The sequence below is a fragment of the Polistes dominula genome, unplaced genomic scaffold (assembly GCF_049000335.1).
Source record: "Polistes dominula isolate Pdom_NZ unplaced genomic scaffold, Pdom_raw_medaka contig_82, whole genome shotgun sequence".
NCBI lineage: Eukaryota > Metazoa > Arthropoda > Insecta > Hymenoptera > Vespidae > Polistes > Polistes dominula.
In genome coordinates, this window is record NW_028301046.1 from 7,127,558 (window position 1) to 7,147,507 (window position 19,950).

Here is a 19,950-nt window from a genome sequence, read left to right on the forward strand (position 1 = left end):
TCATTTTAGGATGAATTAACATAATATATACGATTAAGTTTTCATTTTTATTACTTATGACATTTATTTTTCTTGCTTTTAGTGTATTCGAATATATACAAAGTTTGTAATATAATTATATTTTAAGAGTAAAACTTCAGTGTCTGTGCTTATTATATATAAGAATTATAATAGAATATTATTAAGTATTTTAATTATCAAAATTTTCTTACATAGTCAAACTTATTTTCAAGAAAATACACCATGATGCACGTAATAAATAAAATGGTGCATAAAGCATTGCAGAATTATAAATAAAATCGTGAATAAATTTTGTATAGTTTACTTTCATCTCTAGAGGTGCATTTGAAGATAGAACTGTAGAGAATAAGAACCCTGTATCATATTGCAAAAGTGTGATAAAAATTGTTAATACGATTGGTCCCAGATCCCAATATGGACCAAATATCAAGCATTTTATACATAGAACAGCCGAACGCGACTAGTTGACACCAATAAGTCATCGTCGAAAAATTTTGTTTCTATTACCACATTGCCACTGTTTTTATAAAAGAATATAAGTGTTAATAAAATGTAATTTTCTTTTTTTTGTTTATTATAGAAAGTACGACTTACTTCAATACATTAGCTGGCATCATTTGACTTTCTGGAGCCGCTTGAATCAAACTCTGCCATGTATTTGTACTATTTGGAATAACAAAACCAAATTCAAAAAACCATTCTTCCAAACAACGACCCTTGAAGAGTACTTTTTGTTCCAATCTAAACCTTTCCATTGGTTCTGCAGAACTGAAATTAATTTCTCTAGATACTGCACGACATTTTAAAATCTTTTTTGGTACTCTTGCTTCATGTTCAACATCAGGAATAGATCTACGAATTGATAATCCAATTAATTAAATGATCATCTTTTTAATACAGCAGCTTAAATAAAAGGTTCATTCATAGGTTATGAAAACTTCAAATGCTTACAAATCTTCATTGCCTTGCCACAAAATCTTTCCACTATCGGCATCTCTTAAATTCATCCAATTACTACAATTAATTCAGTGATTAAGAAAAATAACACCATAAGAAGATAAGTATTACACTATAAAAACAATTTTTTTGACAGTTGACCTTAACCTATGCATTTTCGTAATTTGCCGAATGTATAAGAGCAGATTATACTTTAATAAAAGGATACACTTGAAAACCTTTGAGTATATCTTCGCCTCTCGATGGCATATTTAAATATGTATGATTATAAAATAATTACAATATATATATATACAGATGAATGATATAAAAAGTTCAAACTTTCATCTTACTTGAAAATTGTAAACATAACAATGCTAAAGAAATCAAATATGGACGAGATAACTGCTTCTTTGTCAATCGATAAAACAGAATTCTTTCTTACTCACCTATAGATATTTATTTTATTGATATATATTTAATAATTGTCTGCGGTAACCACGGAGGATAGATACCAGGAGTCCGAACGATATAGGATTTTCCCCATTTTTTGTGGTAGTCATTTCTTGACCCAGATCATAGTTCTCTTTTTTGCCACTGGCTGCGCAAGTATTCAGAGTGCACCGATACTATTATTATTATTACACGTAAATTAAATATAAAATATTAATTTATTTTTTTAGAATAATTTTTATTAAAAAATGGGAAAGTGTTGTGCTGTTTATAGTTGCCTTACTGACCGAAAGGTAGGGGAGAATTTAGGAAAAGTGGCTTTATTCAAAGCACCAAAAGTGAGTAATCTCAAGATAATATTAAAAATTTTATAACAAATTTATTAACAAATAATTGATTATTACATTTGTGTAGTTTTTAAATAATATTTGAAAAATGTTATATTTTTATTTTTTGTGTGTAATATAGAAGTAATTAGTTTTATTTTTTTTCTAAAGAATGTTGAAATGCTCAGTAAATCAATAAAAAAATTAATCACTCTAATTTAAAAAATAATTTAAAATTCTCGATAGCAATATTCCGGATACACTTAAAACTATACTAATTTGGTTTGTAAATATTAAATATGTTTTATTTGTACTATTAATAAATAATATGTTTGACAATAACTTATTTATTTTTTTTTTCAAGTATATTTATCGTGATACGCAAATAAATGGGCATTTGACAATGTTTAAAAATATTTTTACTAGTAAATTTTCATAGAGACAATTTTTAATAGTTTTACATGGAAAGATTAAAAATGAACTATAAACTCAATTTATTAAAATTTTTCTTCGCATAAATCTATTTTTTTTAAACAAAATGGTTTGATGCCTACTGATTTTTGTATTATGATTTATTAATATCAGATGTTTTTAACTTTGCAGATTATCTCTTAAACTTCTCGATATTGCTGAGTTGAAAACATTTGAGGTTTCTAAAAATTTTCTTAAACTTTTATTTAATTCCACGTTTCTCAAAATATTTTTTTTCAGAACTGTCAATAACAACAAGACTTCCCGCGTAAATATTTAAACGAATACTTTGTTAAAAGCAGCACGCCCTACCGGCAAAATATCTTGTCCCATAAATTGATACCATTCTTTTCGTTCGGAATTCTGTTATCTATCCTCCGTGGCGGTAACGATCAAGACTTAACATTATCTGTTTTATCGACACAGATTAGAAGCACGTGTTTATTATTATAATTTTGTCTACATAATTAAAAGAAAGGCATAACCAAGATTACTGAAACCAGTGCTGTCAGATCGTGGGTAAATCTTACCCTCTCCCTGTGCCACTGGGATTGCACACAATGAAAGTTTTCCATGTCCGTGTGTTTGGGATTTCGAGGAAAGCCGAGTGTAACCGAAGTTGGCGGTTGGCCACGAAGTGGCACATTATGAAAGCAACTCGTGTCCATGTGTTCGGACGACACGAGTCGCTTTCATAGTGTGCCACTCCGGCGTGCCCGCCAACTTCGGTTACACTCGACTTCTTTTGACATCCCAAACACACGGACATGGAAAACTTTCATTGTGTGCAATCCCAGTGGCACAGGGAGAGGGTAAGATTTACCCACGATCTGACAGCACTGTCTGAAACTCAACTCTTAACCAGTTGTTGAATGACATTCAGCCTATAGTATTCTTACTAAAAGAAAAAATTTTGCTGCAATAAATTTATTATAAAATGCAGACGGTACTTTACAAGAAAATCTAATAAAATAAGCAATGTGAAAGATCTTTTCCTTCGGCTTTTAATTAAAATATATATTAACATATATTCTGGCATAACATAATTATGTCAGAAACGAAGAAGAAATAACAAATGTATCCTTAGACGAAGCTCGCTCCCGTTTCTCAAATAGATTATTGGAATATTGGAATGACATTATTATAATAGCTTAACAAATTTTATTTTTGTCTTAAAATACATGCCATTTATAAATACATGTTTGTAAGGCATGAAAATTTAAAAAGCTTTAAATAAAAATATAACAGAACTGATTACTCTAGTTAAAATAAAAATAAAAATTATATTAACTATCACAAAAAGAGTAAAAGATATTTTAAAATGTTGAAGAACATCGTCGTTTTATAGATCAAAAAACAAATAACGATAATTACTTTAAAAAATCTTATTCGTTAATTGAATAAGTACCATATATACAAGATCTTTGATAAAATTAACTTGCAAAAATTGATGTTCATTTAATTCCTTGCATTTGTATAGTCAATGACAATAGTTGAGTTAAAGAAAGTTAGTTCGATATGGAAGACAACAAATGCATCGACGACAATTGCAAGAGTTTTAATAACAATAAGACTGAAACTCAACCATTGCGCTATAAAAAAGATATCATTACCATAGAGAGATATGTAAGTTAAATTTTATTAATCGCAAACTTGTATAACTATTATGAGATTATATTTATGGATTTTCCACATTGTGAAAGGTTTAATTATGAAAATTTACAAGGAATCATAATAAAAAGAAATGTAATAAACAGGAAGATAAACCACATTTATATGTTTCTTTTGTTTTTGATAATGAGTCTCACATAAAAATCACAACGTGGGTATGTATCATCTATATCACCTCTGTATCAATCCTATAGATTTTGTTGTTGTTGTAGTCAATTTCTTGTCTCAGAAGAATGAAATAATTTTGAATTAACATTCTTTATTTCCTTCTTCTTTTTACAGATATACACAAGTCAAGAGTACTTAAGTAGTTCTTTTAATTTTAGTTACTTTGAGTTCTTGCATTAGTAAATAACAAAAAACTCTCAGATAAGTGAAATTTACTTTGCATTTTAAATTGCAAATCATTTGCTTTTTTGACATATTATATGTATTGTCAATGAAGCTTTTTAATTGTACTCTTAACAGGCTTATTGTGTCATTTCATTTTATTCCACTTTATTTTGCTTAAAAATATACGTATAGTAAAATTTCAATGTATCGAGAAATGAACAATGATAGTACTGTGTAATGATTAAATTTGTAATGCTTTTTTTGTAAGTTTATACGGTCTTGTTTGATACCGTTGTCAACATATATATTATTAATGTATGCAATAAAACGAGGCAAGGCAGTGATTATAGCACATACGTATTTGTATTTACTTAACTAAAAATTATTTAATTTATCAATGCTTTATGCACTTTAATTTTCTTTTGCATCAATGTCCAGCGATTTTTAAAAACACAAGATTTTAGATAAGATTACTATGCTACATTTTTAAAATGAGTACAGTATTAGTACAATAAAAGTTTTACTATATTGCACATTTCAAGATACATATTCTTTTGAGCAAAGAATACTTATGCGATTAAGTTTAGCAAAATTGATGAGTTTAAAAATAATTCGATTAAAAAATAAAATGTTGCATAATATTGTCTCTTTCAGAATGTTTGAATTATTTATAATGATTGTACTATACATTCGTACTTATTTCCGTTTTTATTATCAGTATAATAAAACAGAATGTTAATCATGTAACTTTCACGAATGTTTCGTATACAGATTTTGCAGTAATACGATTTATTATTAAAGAAATTGTTTTTCTCAATCTAATCTAAAACTTTATACATAAAATTTGACGAAAGTTACGTGATCTTTATTCTGCATTAATTTATCTAACATAATATATATGTTCCTAATCTCTAAAGTATCTATGAAGTTGACCTAATGTATTTCTTCATACATTTAATTTCCACTTAAATACTCTGCAAGTATACAATTGTAAGTGCAGTACTACTATGGTATATATATTTACATAAAGTGAAATTAGCTAGTATATAAATCTTCATGAATCCGAATTCTTCGTCAATCTTATAAATGTAAAATGATACCAATGTATATATTCCCAATATAGTTTCCAAGCATTGCTCACGATACATAGTTTTTGACTTTGTAAAATTTCTATACATGATTGTGGTTTTATTTGCTGATAAATCAACGTGGCTTTGTCTGAAATCATATTTTACAATCAGCTGTATTTATAAAATACTAACTTTATGTAGGTATATATATGTATATAGACACAAATGACGCATATATATACATATATAGACATAAATGACGCATATAACTATAATTTAACTATATCACATAGACGTTAAATGTAATACCCTGCGATATATGAATTACATAGAAATATCTAACTTATTTTACTGTTTAGAACACAGTATTTATTACTGACCTCTTCGTCAGGAGCTTGAGTAGAAGCAGCTATCGCTTGCTGCGCTTGTAAAGGAACAGTTCCGCTTGTAGGATGAGATGAAGACTGTTTACCAAATTTAACTGTATCCTGGGCTGACTGAGATAATTCCGGTCTCCTAAGATAAGCTGCCTCTTTTTTAGGTGGTACCACTGGTTTATTAGGTGGTACTGGAGGAGGAACGCCACGAGAAAGAGGTGGTTTTTTTGATGATAGTGTGCCAGGTGTTTGAACAGCCTGCGTAGAACCAACGTGAAAACCATGCTTCCCTGCAGTTTGCGTTGATGGTACTAATTTAGCTATCCCACCGGTATTGGGAGGAACAGCTACAACTGGTCGTTTGTCCATAGCCTGAGAAATGAACATGTAGCACAGCCAATTTAACGTTTATGAAATCAGATATAAGTATATCTCCACACGATTCCTACATATTTCCCAATATTTAAGATAATATTGAAAAAAAGATCACGCCAAGGCACCGATTCAAAGCAGGAAAATCAATGAGAAACAGAAACAATAGCGATTAAAGGTGTCGAAGATCGTGTAGTATATATGTTATATACTCTATATAGACATTACAAGCAAGTTTTGAAACAGTGATACAAGAAATTTTGTATTAATATCAAAAAATAAATAAATGTGTAATAGTGTGTAGTTAATACAGATTCTGTAAGAGGACTTAGGTATATGATAACCGTTTATATAATGTTTCTATAGTTATAACAATTTAGAAAAATGTTTTAGCTAATAATAAAATGTTTTATTTGAAGGAAAATTGTAATGGATGGTAATTACGCATTTTTTAAGTGATGAATGGTTACTAATTAGGGTGACAAAATTATTATTATCAAATTTGAACATAGTGAAATTATATTATTTGTAATCATATAAATAATTAAGTGATATATTGTTTTTAAATTTCAATACGATTAATATAAAATAGTAATACATAGCTAAAGAAGTCATAACATGATTCGAGATTATATAAGTATGTATCATGCGATGATGATTTTCTAAACGATTGTTCCTTTTTCTTTTCTTTTTTTCTTCGAAAAATGTATATAACCAAACCATATAGATTTAGCAGTAGCAATTATAGGACAGCAATTAGGGAAGATAAGCAGGAAAAAATTGTAAATAAAGCTCAGAAATTAATTGCATACAACTTTTAATCAAGGACTTAATTAATGTACATACTGAATAATAATTTTATGTACATAAAATAAGAATATTATAATAAAATATTTTCCTAAGTATCGATGATGTGGTAACTTATAAAAATGGCATACTAGGTGTCTATGGTAGAAATATTTCAAGGTTTCACCAATATTTAATAATAATGTAAATGGGATAACCAAATCATACTTAACAAAAAATAAAAATTTCGGCATAGAATCTGTGGCATTTTCAATATTATTCTTTTAATAAAATTTTACAATATCTCATGATCTTTAAGAAAATTGCAGTGAGCAATTCTTTGCAAGTATACGTAAAATGTCATTTAATGAAAAAAAGACATTAATGCATGATTATTTAATGAAATGTCATAAATCTTTAAATAATAATTTATTTCAAATAAGATGTCTTTGATACAACACAAATTAAGAGATAGAGAATACAAAATTATACTAATAGAAAAAATAGGTTTACTCGTTTAACAACAAAATTCTTTTTTGAATTTTATAGCTTAGAATTAATATAATTATATATATACAATGAAAATATAATTTGATACCACAGATTTTATATTTACTAAGTAATGTAATATATGTACATTTATTGTGGCTATTCAATAATTACAGACTAAAACATTGTATTTGGTATCTACAATGTTAAACTATAAGACTAGAGCAGGGTATAAAGCTAAAATTATCTATAGATGAATAATATACGCAATATATATTTAATGCAAATGAGTTAACTAAACAAAAACTTTTTTCTTGACTAGTAGTTATAAAAAAAATGTTTCTATTACTACTGAAGATAATGTTTTGAAATTATTTTTAATATAATAATGCTATTACAATATATATATATATATATATATAGAGAGAGAGAGAGAGAGAAAAAATATTTGTATAGCTATTATTTTATAAAATATTATCACTTTGTTCTCATCTTTTATTGTCAATTTGCAAAACTATCAAATATGAATTAGAAATGTAAAAATATTTCATATTATTTGCAATCAAGTGAACTATTTTCTTATATTTATTTCAAACCAAATTATCTTTCTTATACTTTTGAAACTTTCCCAGTATAAGTGATCTGTACAAATGCAAACCTTATTTTTTTACATCATTTTGTTACTATTATTTAAAATTTTTAAGTAGTTATAGTTTCTATAAAGAGCCTATATACTTACATTAGACGTTTGTGCATCATGCAGATTGTTTTTACTTTTCTTTTCACCAAAAAAAAAAAATAATAAATCATTAAAATTTTACTGCTATTAATTTAAAAATATTTGTTTGCAGTATATTTTCTATGTAAATAGGCTCTGTACAATTATTAGATTAGAGTAGAATGAGGGTGGAAATGTGAATAATTTACCTGTGTTTCCGAAGGGACTGCAGTTTCACCACTCGTTGGTGGTATATTAGGCACATACGTGACTCCACGTAATGCTTGCCCAGGTGTCACCGATCTGGCTATTCCTGTTGCTGTATAATATAATAAAATGTGAGATAACAATAAGTACATATAGCTTTAAAAAAGTAATATAGAATATATAATATCAATGTATTGCAAAAACCAATTGCAAACCTAAAGACGTATAAATCTATTATTATTACAATAACTATCAATACATCTATATTTTTATGAAACATGCAACATACTCTTATAATCGTTTTAATTATTCTTACTTGGTCCACTGACAGGAACACTAGATACAGTTGCAGTAGGTTGGACGACTTTACTACTGACCATAGGTGTTCCAGTTCCCAGTACTGAAGTTTTAACTGAATAAAATATATAACGATAAATATACAATTATATTCCTATTTTTAATGGAAAATATGATACTTACTTGTCTGTGATGTATTAGCTGGCCTCAATGTCGGCATAGCAATTAAATTTGCTGGTTTTGCAGGAGGCGGTGGTGGAGTTACCCCAATGCCCCTTGGCAGGCCTCGCGCTTGTGATTCTTTCCATGCTTCTACTTCATTTTTTAATTTTTCTAATTCTAATTCAAGATCTTTTGCTCTCTTTTCCTCTTTAATAAGAGCTTGTCTATATTGTTGTCTCTCTATATCAAACTGCGCTAATTGTTTTTCTAATTCTGCTTCCATTTGTAAAGATTTCTTACTTTCTTCTTCAAGACCCTCAGCCATGGAATCTATTCTTACTTTTTCTTCGCTCAATATCTGCGCCAAATCTTCAGATCTTTTTCTCTCTTCGATATATTTCATTATAATTTTTTTACGTTCAGCCAAAAGTAAGAGTATTATTTGTTTCTGGCGGACTTTCTCTTCTTCTAGCGTGTCGGTCATTTTTTTTAATTCAAGTTCTATTCTTTTCTTTTCTTGTTTTTCTAATTCTAATTCTTTTTTTAATCTAGTTCTTTCTATTTCAAGTCCATAAGTAATGTCATCACCCTGAGCAGTATCATGCTCATGTTTACGCTTTTCTTCTTCTAGTTCTTTTATCACCTGATAAACAATAAATCTAAATATTATATTCTGTTACATTTTTAGCCAACTTGATAAATATAGGTTTATGAAAAATTTATTTAAGAATAAATACGTACAGCTCTATGCCTTAGTTCGGCATCCTTAAGAACTTTATTCATTCTGCATTGAGTTCTTCTCTGTTGCATTACAAGAGCCTCCAAACTGGCAACTTGTTGATCAATTTGATTTCCTTCTGCTCCGATAACACCGCCCACAATTGCAACATCGCGAGCAAGTGCTGCGCGTGGATCTGCTGTATTACTAAGGTACCGTGAACTAAGAAGATGTTTCATCTTCTCTGACTATACAATCAAAGGATTTACATACATATATACGTATGCATATATATATGAATCTATATATATATATATATATATATGATCTATATATATATATATATATATAGATTCATATATACACACAACGTAGAAATACATACAAATATATTCAAAAGCAAGATTGTGGAAATGCCAATGACTACTTATATTTTTGTACGTTCGATTTTCTTTTTGTTTGTTTTTTTTTCAACCAAATTCTTAACAATTATTTACCAATGACTATTCATTTAACTTTAGAAACATAAGATATATTATTTTACATAATAAAAAATGTAAAACTATTTCTGCATAAATAATAGCTTCTGGTAATAGCATAATCCAAAGTATAACATAAGAAAAATAATTACGTAGACTGCGTCTTAATATAAGAATAAATTAGGTGAAATTACTTTTAAAGCTGCTATCACAATGTCTCTAGCTTGAAGTTCTCCTTCTAGATATCCTAATAATTTTAATAAATCCGTTTTATTCAACTCCATCTTTGGATTGCGCTGTAACATAAAAAAAGATCATATATGTATAATTTTTGACATATGAATCTATAGTTCAGAATATTTAAAAGAAGTTATTAAGGTCCTCCTTTGTTTAGTCAAAAGGAATAAGTTGATTAAAAATCAAATCAACATATACAAGAGTATTTAGAGAAAAGTGCCTAGCGCGTACGCACTCATCGTCACGCAAATGTAAAAAAAAGAGAGAGAAGAGACACGCATCCTTTGTTTAGTAAGATATGATTGGAAGAAGGTTAATTGTATAAATCGATCGTAATACCTTTAAAGTGTTAGAGGAACTTTTGTCAAGTGGTTCTATGTTATTGGGCTGTTGAAGCTGCTGTTGTTGATTAGTATGTGTCGACAACGAGGAAGAAACGGATTGTGTCTTCATGGTAGATACTGTAGTACTTGATACAACAGCTCCTGACTGACCGTCTACCGGCGGCGGGCTTGGCGAAGCCACGTTAATGATATTTTGATTTTGCGATGCCATCATTTTTTTCACTAAATTCTGCTTTCCAAAGTTATCTTCTTATTTTGGCGTTGCTTAACGGTGCAAGCAACAAAATTCTCGATCGGTCTCTTCGTTGAAGCGTTGTAGAACGAAGAATGAAGATAAAAGCATAAGACCGTTCAAAGTTCTTTCTTCGTAATATACTGCGTTCCGTACTCATGTCTAAGTTGCTGAACCCCTGCTACGATCAAACCGAATAATAAATCCCACATATTCGAGTAATTTGAAATCTTTACTCTTCAATTCTCCTAACACTTCCTTGGGTAAAGCCGATCGATCCTGCATTCGGCTTTAACAGCACAGACTGGCTTCGGCTCTTGACAAATCGATCATAAAGCGCAGCTCGCGGTTGAGAACTCGAGAATTGAGAACCTCATGTAATACCAAGCGATCCGCTCCTCGCCCATCATACTTACTCTATGATCGAGAAAATATCGACGGATCGACAAGCGCGCTTTATTTCAAATCATTACATTGGAAACAATCGATACAATAAATCTACTATTATACAATATTATCTATGCCGATATATAAGTCACAAATATTTACCTCCCTTCTTGTTTTATTAATTCCTTCATATCCAATGACTTTTCAGAGATGTCAAAGTCTACAATGGCACATGAAATAAATGGAAAATTGTTTTTGGCAAACAACGTTTAGTATACTATTAAATTAACTGTTTCGGTCGTGCATCGATGCTGTTTTGTTTAGAATGTTAAAGATGCATTCCCGTTTTCAAAAAATTGCATAAATCAATGTAAATTTTAAAATAAAAAGCCCTGTTTCTGAGTTTGTATATGAGTGTTCACAATTAAACTAAATTAAATAGTATCCTATGAACGCGTCGATACACATTTTATTTGTTTGTCAATGGGTTAACAATCTGCTTTTCTTTATTTCTTCCCGCATTTTTTTTTCTGTTAAGTTTTGTAGACTATATGTATTATTTTTTCATTCTTAGATTAGTCAAATTATCATTCAGAGCGCTAATTTCTTATTTGATTGTTTGAAATTTATATAAGCTTATTAATTACCGTAAATTCGTATGTACAAACATTTTACTATAATTGAATTTTATTTTGTTTTGTATATTTAATTTTATATTGTTTGTTTTATTTTGTAGTTATTTATATTTAATTAATATCAATCGTATAATTCAAATATTAACAAAGAGAAAGAGAACAAGAAAAAAAGAGAATAAATTGTCTAATGCACCAATAGTAACCTGTAAAGACCCTATAGGAGGGACGCGCCGTGTACATTGCTGGGGGACAGAACTCGTGTAGTCACGTCATTGATTCTGTCCCCCAGCAATGACATTGGCGTGTTCCTCCTATAGAGTCTCTAGTAGCCTTAGAGCACTATAGAGATGAGTACTCCCATCCGCCATTTTTGCTCCTCGAGTGAGCGGACAGTTTTAAAAAAACATATGTAGTGAGTGCTAGTCTGTGAATTTTATCGTTATTTTTTGCAATTTTTTTAATTATTTGTGAATGAATGAAAAAGAAATTTTATTGAAATCGTGTAATAGTCGTAGACAACTAGTGATTTCTATCTGAAAACATATTGAAAAATACATTTGATTTACTAAAAGTATTATTTGAGAAAATCAACATTGATTTTCCAAATTGTTGCTGTGTTAAGTACAAAATAATTAAACATTTTTTCAATGTTCGTTAGTATTGCGTGAAAAATTATCATGAGAACTGCAAACGTCATACCAAAGTGTATGGATCTGCGACTATGAAATGAAGAATTTTAAACATTTAATTTATGCATTTGCTGCACATATATTGTGCATTGTTAATAATGATGTTAATTTTATTATTTATAATTTTATAATATTTTTACAACGGAACAAATGAATAAATAAATATAGATATATTCATATAAATGATACAAATTTATTTTATTTCAAATGTACAATTCTAACTACTCACTTATGCTATGTGTAGTTCATTACTTTTTTTTTTCTAAATATATACAATTTTTACCATGTTTAATTAAGTTCATGATTATGAAACATTGTATTTGCTTAAATATTTTGAAGCTGCTAAATACGATTTATATTTTTTTAAAATTGCATTCATTCTCTCTATTTGAGCCCTCATAGATTTTCATATAGATAGATTTTCAGCAAACAAAGACATAATGGTCTCTTCGTCAACAGATTTTATTCCACTTTCATATTTCTAAAAAAGATACAATTATTATTTTTAAATATACAATTAATTTACATATTTATATAACATAAACATAAATAATTCAAAATAAGAATATAATACCATTTTGCTTTTAGCAGCGACTGATCTTTTGTTGTTGTCTTCCTTTTTTACTGGCATACTTTTCATCTGTTTTAAAATAAAAATAAGAGTTATTAAGCTTTTATTTGTAATATGTTACTCAATATATTTAATATATATTACTAAACAAATCCAGTATTTTTATAATTTAAACAGATTATCTATTTTTCAGAGTAATATTAAAACATTACTTACCAAATTATTACTGAAACGTTCCAAATAGAGAGGTTATCCATGTTTATAAATCCATCACTGAATAGTATTTTGTAGTTTAATCTATCTTTTAATGTTAAAAATAGAAGAGTTAAGTACTAACATCAACTATCAAATAATTTTTTTAATGAAATTTAATACAATAATCAATAAATAATTCAATCTCGCTTGATGTCAACAAACGTATTTACTATACAAAACCATACTGGTGTCTTCTCTGTAGGAGCAAAAATGGCGGATGAGAGTACTCATCTCTATAGTGCTCTAGTAGCCTGCGACTCTGGCACCCCCTAGGGGTAAACAAATTTTAACTGCAATTATCTTTCATAGAGTTTCGCTTCTTGTTTCATCAAAATATACATGTATATATAATAAATATTAAAAAACTAGTTAACTTCGTAGAAATTGCAACTGCAATTATGGCTTCGTTACAGCTGATTCGGAATGGTATATTTATAAATTTACTCAATTATTTAACAATGAATATATATAGACATTAATATTTTATATTTTTCTTCCTTTTTGGGCATTTACGTAATTTGACTTAATAATGTTATTGTACAACTTTGAAAAAAACACTTATTCATTTATTATTATTATAAGAGAGAATTGTGTTTATCGATGTAAACTTTTAAAGCCACTCGATGATATTTATTAAATCTTCTCTTATTATTATTTGTTTGTCAATATTTTAAATTAAATTAAAATTAACCTCTCTTTTTGTTTATGTATATAAATATTTATTATTATTTTCAAGGATCTAGGCTCATAACTCTACCGAGTATTCAGAATGCTTATTCAATACGAAATAAATATTATTTTGTTAACAAACCAGAACAAGAAGTGAATCTTGACACGCAGGGTAGCTCATTATATTTTCTTGAAATTTTTCGTGGTCTTGGAGTTGCATTATCCCATTTCTTTCGAGAACCAGCAACGATAAATTATCCTTTTGAAAAAGGCCCCTTGAGCCCAAGGTTTAGAGGGGAACATGCACTGAGAAGGTATTTTATAACATAATAAGAAATTAAAGTAATACCAAGATCGGTCTTGACTTTGAGCATTCAAATATTATTTTAATAACAGATACCCATCTGGCGAAGAAAGATGTATCGCATGTAAACTTTGCGAAGCTATATGTCCTGCTCAAGCTATTACTATTGAAGCGGAAACAAGACAAGATGGATCTCGTCGTACCACGAGATACGATATTGATATGTCCAAGTGTATTTACTGTGGCTTTTGTCAAGAAGCTTGTCCAGTAGATGCAATCGTAGAGGTATATTATTCAGTTATATAATTTAATTCAAATAACAAATTCTTTTATATTTCTTTATTTTTAGGGACCAAACTTTGAGTTTTCTTCAGAAACTCATGAAGAAATGCTTTATAACAAGGAGAAATTATTAAATAACGGAGATAAATGGGAATCTGAGATAGCTAGCAATATACATGCGGATCATCTTTATCGTTAATGAGGTCCATATAGTTTCGTTAAATCACGCTAGAATATTATTTAATAATATTATAAAGTTTAGTATAAAATTAGCATTAGCACGGATAAATATTTATCTGAAATAATAAAAAATATATATAATATCTTTGTGCTATGGTGCTTATAAGTGTTTATAATAATGTTCTATTTTGCTCCAGAGAACATTTGATAACATTTTATTATTTAGGGTAATAAAAAGAAATTTTTCTATCGATCGGGGTAAAATAATTTTATTTAAGTAACTTATATTTTTCGGTTAGGTTAACGATGCAATGGAATGATAATAAAAATTGTTGCTTACATACTCAAATAGAATAATAAGAAATAAAAGTTAATAACATATACATTTCTTTACATGTCAATTTATATTTCGTACTTTATTGGCAACTTTTATTTATATAAAAATTATTTTCGTTATGTAAACAATAACTGATAAATTAAATATTTTTATCGAAACGTGTATTATGAAATCCAAGATGAAGTTAAAAGTATGTAACTGCTGACAACCCGTATTAACCTCTTGCGGTGAAATGACGTGTGTCATTGTGTGTAACATGTCCGAACGCTACCTGACCGCGCCGCGAAGAGATTTGCACTCGACTGTTCTGGGACGCGTAACCGTGAATTTCTTGCCACCGCAAGAAGTTAATCTCCAATTTTTACAAATCACATAATAACACGCTTTACAGGTATGTACTTTTTTAATTAATGTATATACTTAGTTTTTATTTAATTTAACGAATTGTGACATTTAAGAAAATAAAAACAGCATCTTTCAAGCTTGAATGCTATGTTCTTAATGTATTGGTATCTATAATATAAAAGCACATTTTGTACAGGCAAAATCAATAACTGATAGAAAAATTTGTTTTATGTATCACTCTTCCATAGTTTGATAGTCTTATCTTTTTCGAGAGCAGCAGAAGCTATAATGTTTTCTGTTGGATGACATGTCGTGCAGAGTACAACATCTGTATGTCCCTGTAATTTTTGCATTACTTCTTTTGTTTGTAAATTCCATATGTACACCATATTATCTTCAGAACCTGATACAATCCACTACAAATATAACAAAACAATTAATAAAACATAAATATAAAATATAATAATAAAAATAATTAAGATTATATATTAAAAAAAAAAAAAAACTAAAAAGAACAGCTTACCTTTCCTCCGGTTACAGAAAAATTGGCAAATATGCAATATTTCTCATTCCTATGACCCGTGTATGTTTTTAAACATTTGCCTTTACTGTAATCCCAAAGTTTCAACGTATTGTCCAATGTCGCAGCTAAGATATATTTTCCATTTGGTGAGAATTTTACAAAGGATACGGGTGGATTATCGTCATCTATAAGTGTTTTTAGGCATTGTCCTGATGCCGTGTCCCAAATTCGACTATATTATGATGTAATAAGTAAAATGTAAAAAGATATATAAAACTTTTTATAAGGGACAAATATTTCTTTGAAAATAAATTAAACGGCAGAAAAATAAAATTAAAAAATGTACAATATGTCAATTGCTAATATAAAATAACTTCAATAATTTGATAAAAATTTATAAAAAACCTTACCAAAGACCGTCGTAACTGCTGGAGACAATTAAAGAACCGTCTCTATTGAAATGCACTGCGCTCACTGGATCTGAATGAGCTGGAAGCGTCTTTAAGCATTTTCCACTCCTTACATCCCAAATGCGGACACTTTCATCAAACTAATAAAAATTATTTTTTTTTAAGATATTTAATATTATATTATAATATATATTTATTTGCATATGAATTCTCTTCTCTTTTTAATTACATTAAATAACTTACTGATCCTGAAACTATAAGGTTGGATTGAGGATTAAAATTACAGCAAAAGACGTAGTTACTATGGCCTTTTAACGTTTTTAAACATTTTCCCTAAAAAAATTTATAAATTATTAACTTTTAATTTAAATGATATAAATGAATAACGTCTAATTTAAATTGATTATTTAATTTGACTAAAGGTAGTGTAATATCTTGTATTATCTGACTATGTTTTATAAAATATATACAGGCGGCTCTCGACTTTCGAGTTTCTACTTTCGCACAATTCACTATTTCGCACATTTTTAAAGATTCAACTGTTTAATCCTCTGCGATCGGATGTCCCCTTTCAAAGGACCTCAGACTAGTCATCAGATGACATTGTTCGGATAAAAAGAATAAAACAGTTTGTCTTGCATTAGGGCGTGCGTCAACATATTGTGTGTTTTGCTAATTTGGATAAATACTTTAAAACACAGTTTTTGGTGCATATTTTTTTATATCCCACTTTCCTTCTTTACTTTCGAACATTCAACATTCGCACACACTTTCAGGAACCAATTATGTGCGAAAGTCGAGGGCATACTGAATTAAAACTTACAGAACTTAACTCCCATATTTTCAATGTCTTGTCATCGGAAGCAGATACCAACAACCTACTATCGCTAGACCAGGCAACATCCGAAATACCAAGCTTATGACCAGTAATGTTTTTTTCAAATTTTCCATCATAAGATCCCCAAATTTTGATAAATTTGTCAGCAGCTATAAATGAACGTCATTACTATTACACATAGCATTTCTTAATAGGTTTACCTTAGAAAATCTAAACTCGAGTAACTCTAGGATGTTTAAATAACTTTTTGAAAATAAGCGTACTTACAAGAGCTTGCTAACCATTCTCCATTAGGGCTAAACTTAACAGATGATACAGCTTTGTTGTGACCTGCTAGTGTATACTTTAATGAATAACCTGGTTTCTGCAAGCAACAAATGTAATAAGTTTATATAAAAACTGAAGTTATTTCTCGAAACTATATATACTTATGATGAACATATACTTGTCGTATGAGTAGAAGAAACTTACCAACGTTGCACTATTTTTTGTTCCAGTAGCAGATGTAGTAGACGAATTATTAATAGATGATTGATGACTCGGTGAAGGTCCGAGTGGTACCATTTTTTTTAATTGTTTATTAAGATGTTATATACTGAAGTAGTGAAGCAATGAGATCCAATATTACGTCGTCTATCAATGTAAAAGATGAAACGAAGATTCGTACTTGCTTCTTACGGAGATACAATTTCTTTGAAAAAAGTCCCTTGCATAATACTAATAATAACGTAAGTTGTGAATTTTTTGAACGAACCTTTTCATTTCTAATAAATAAACACCACGTGTGTTCAAACGACTCAATCGATATTCTATTTTTTCAGCGCAATTATCGAAAATCGTAGTTCGAGTTAGCTCCGTAGAGTTTATAATATTACTAACTTATCCACAAATGAAAAATCATAAAATAAGGCCTAATATTAAAGCACTATAGAGATGAGTACTCTAGAGATCCTGTAGGAGGGATGCGCCATTCATAATCAGCTCATGTGCCATTAGCTGAAAATTTTGGGGGACCGCTTGAATTTATAATAACTTTCTCGTGTAACCTATTCTATTTTAATATAAATTTTTAATTATCATTAAAAATAGTTTATTTTTTTTCTGTATTTGATGCAATTCATTATTTCATAATTATTTCAATGTTTGAATCATTCGCGCGCAAAATCGAGTTCCGGTCCCCCAGCAATGTACATGGCGTTTCCCTCCTATAGGATCCCTATAGTGCTCTAGTTCAACCTGCACTCTAGTGGCTGCGTAGTGCACTAGTTAGATATCGCTACACTTTTGTTTACATTAGTAAGAGTTCTTATTTAGTTATTCTCTTTGGTGATCCTAGTTTATTGTTCAAAAACGTGCTCATATTATTTTGATTAATTAGACTGATTATTTAGATTGTTATCAATTTAATAATAACGACCAATTGATATTTAAAAATATAACAAAACAATGTCTAAACGTCCAGAACATTTAGCACCTCCCGAAGTGGTATGTTTTTATTAGATTATGATTTGAAATGCGTAGAGGTTATGTATCAGTGTATCATATGTCTTTTCTTTTTTTAGTTTTATAATGAAGATGAGGCACGAAAATATACACAAAAGTGAGTTTTATAAAGTTAAATAGAAATTTTTTATTATATTTAATTTTTTACTATTATCTTATTCTTATAATTTGGTGTCTACAGTTCACGTATTATGGACATTCAAGTGCAAATGTGTGAGCGTGCTCTAGAACTATTATTATTGCCAGATAATTTACCAGCATTATTATTAGATATTGGTTGTGGTTCAGGATATAGCGGTAGTGTACTGGAGGATGAAGGACACGTTTGGATTGGAATTGATATTTCTTCCGCTATGCTTAGTAATTATTTCTTTAATTTATCACTTAACTTATTAGTCCAACAGTATAACATAGCTTTCCATATATAAAATGTAGGAGTTGCTCAAGAAAGGGAAACTGATGGCGATTTCATTTTGGGAGACATGGGTCAAGGCATGCCATTTAGAGCAGGAACTTTTGATGGGGCAGTGAGTATTTCTGCTTTACAATGGTTGTGTAATGCGGATAAATCTACTCATAATCCCAGCAAGAGACTATATTGTTTCTTTTCTTCGCTTTATTCTTGTCTTACAAGATCTGCTAGAGCAGTTTTTCAATTTTATCCAGAGAATAACGAACAAATTGAATTAGTAATGTTACAAGCTACGAAAGCTGGATTTTTTGGTGGCATGGTCGTTGATTTCCCTAATAGTACAAAAGCAAAAAAGTTCTTTTTAGTTCTAATGACAGGAGGACCAGCTGCTCTTCCCCAAGCTTTAGGTACAAATGAGGAAAATTCAAATGTTGCCTATACGTCGAAAAGGTAGTTATCTTTTTAAACGTACTTTCTTTATCATATTTCTCATCAAATAAAAAAATAATTATTATTTCTTTTTAAAGAGAATATATTAAAAAAGCTAGAGGTAAACCTTTAAAGAAAAGCAGAGATTGGATCATAGAAAAAAAGGAAAGACGTAAAAAACAAGGTAAACAAGTTCACGCAGATTCTAAATATACCGGTAGAAGAAGAAGTGGTCGTTTGTGGTAATAAGTTTTTTCTAATAATACTATTATTCTGTGATAAGAGAACTATTTTAGTATATATTTGCAATAATAGTAAAATCATCAGATTGTACATATATGTTATAACAATATTTAAGTATAAGCGTGTCTATATGCATTACACATATTCAACAAAATGTCTCATTTAAAAGGATTAATATTTGTAATAAAAAGTTTTCACAATTTTTTTAAAATTCTCTTTTGTTAAATTTTAAATCTTAC

At 29.0% G+C, this 19,950-nt stretch overlaps 5 protein-coding genes across 7 annotated transcripts; 2 read left to right on the forward strand and 3 right to left on the reverse strand.

Moving 5' to 3' along the window:
* Positions 1 to 28: 28 nt before the first annotated feature.
* On the reverse strand, positions 29 to 1,380 carry PrBP (Prenyl-binding protein). The gene is made up of 4 exons (XM_015324155.2): positions 1,187 to 1,380; positions 973 to 1,035; positions 616 to 873; positions 29 to 538 (listed from the first exon to the last, which is right to left on the reverse strand). The coding sequence occupies exons 1-4, from the start codon at positions 1,225 to 1,227 to the stop codon at positions 457 to 459; spliced, it is 444 nt and encodes a 147-aa protein (XP_015179641.1). The 5' UTR covers positions 1,228 to 1,380; the 3' UTR covers positions 29 to 456.
* A 1,965-nt stretch (positions 1,381 to 3,345) lies between these two features.
* On the reverse strand, positions 3,346 to 11,188 carry Naus (cortactin binding protein N-terminal like nausicaa). 2 transcript variants are annotated; one of them, XM_015324112.2, is made up of 9 exons: positions 10,463 to 11,188; positions 10,081 to 10,182; positions 9,431 to 9,655; positions 8,711 to 9,332; positions 8,547 to 8,642; positions 8,233 to 8,342; positions 8,045 to 8,083; positions 5,662 to 6,030; positions 3,346 to 5,429 (listed from the first exon to the last, which is right to left on the reverse strand). In XM_015324112.2, the coding sequence occupies exons 1-9, from the start codon at positions 10,679 to 10,681 to the stop codon at positions 5,415 to 5,417; spliced, it is 1,797 nt and encodes a 598-aa protein (XP_015179598.1). In that variant the 5' UTR covers positions 10,682 to 11,188; the 3' UTR covers positions 3,346 to 5,414. The 2 variants fall into 2 exon arrangements, with proteins under 2 accessions (XP_015179598.1, XP_089031352.1); XM_089175226.1 differs by lacking the exon at positions 8,045 to 8,083 and having other exon boundaries at positions 10,463 to 11,179.
* Positions 11,189 to 13,503: 2,315 nt separating this feature from the next.
* ND-23 (NADH dehydrogenase (ubiquinone) 23 kDa subunit) lies at positions 13,504 to 14,814 on the forward strand. Its single transcript, XM_015324146.2, has 4 exons — positions 13,504 to 13,662; positions 13,973 to 14,219; positions 14,302 to 14,494; positions 14,559 to 14,814. Exons 1-4 carry the CDS (start codon positions 13,635 to 13,637, stop codon positions 14,688 to 14,690), a joined length of 600 nt encoding a protein of 199 aa, XP_015179632.1. The 5' UTR covers positions 13,504 to 13,634; the 3' UTR covers positions 14,691 to 14,814.
* Positions 14,815 to 15,068: 254 nt separating this feature from the next.
* wds (WD repeat-containing protein wds) lies at positions 15,069 to 18,288 on the reverse strand. Of its 2 annotated transcripts, XM_015324136.2 has the most exons (8): positions 17,879 to 18,288; positions 17,596 to 17,757; positions 17,392 to 17,488; positions 17,110 to 17,273; positions 16,530 to 16,619; positions 16,287 to 16,426; positions 15,877 to 16,108; positions 15,069 to 15,769 (listed from the first exon to the last, which is right to left on the reverse strand). In XM_015324136.2, the coding sequence occupies exons 2-8, from the start codon at positions 17,686 to 17,688 to the stop codon at positions 15,581 to 15,583; spliced, it is 1,005 nt and encodes a 334-aa protein (XP_015179622.1). In that variant the 5' UTR covers positions 17,689 to 17,757; positions 17,879 to 18,288; the 3' UTR covers positions 15,069 to 15,580. The 2 variants fall into 2 exon arrangements, with proteins under 2 accessions (XP_015179622.1, XP_015179621.1); XM_015324135.2 differs by having other exon boundaries at positions 17,596 to 18,288.
* Positions 18,289 to 18,430: 142 nt separating this feature from the next.
* Positions 18,431 to 19,922, forward strand: LOC107068081 (18S rRNA (guanine-N(7))-methyltransferase). The gene is made up of 5 exons (XM_015324138.2): positions 18,431 to 18,609; positions 18,687 to 18,724; positions 18,809 to 18,987; positions 19,063 to 19,489; positions 19,567 to 19,922. The coding sequence occupies exons 1-5, from the start codon at positions 18,571 to 18,573 to the stop codon at positions 19,712 to 19,714; spliced, it is 831 nt and encodes a 276-aa protein (XP_015179624.1). The 5' UTR covers positions 18,431 to 18,570; the 3' UTR covers positions 19,715 to 19,922.
* The last annotated feature ends 28 nt before the right edge of the window (positions 19,923 to 19,950 follow it).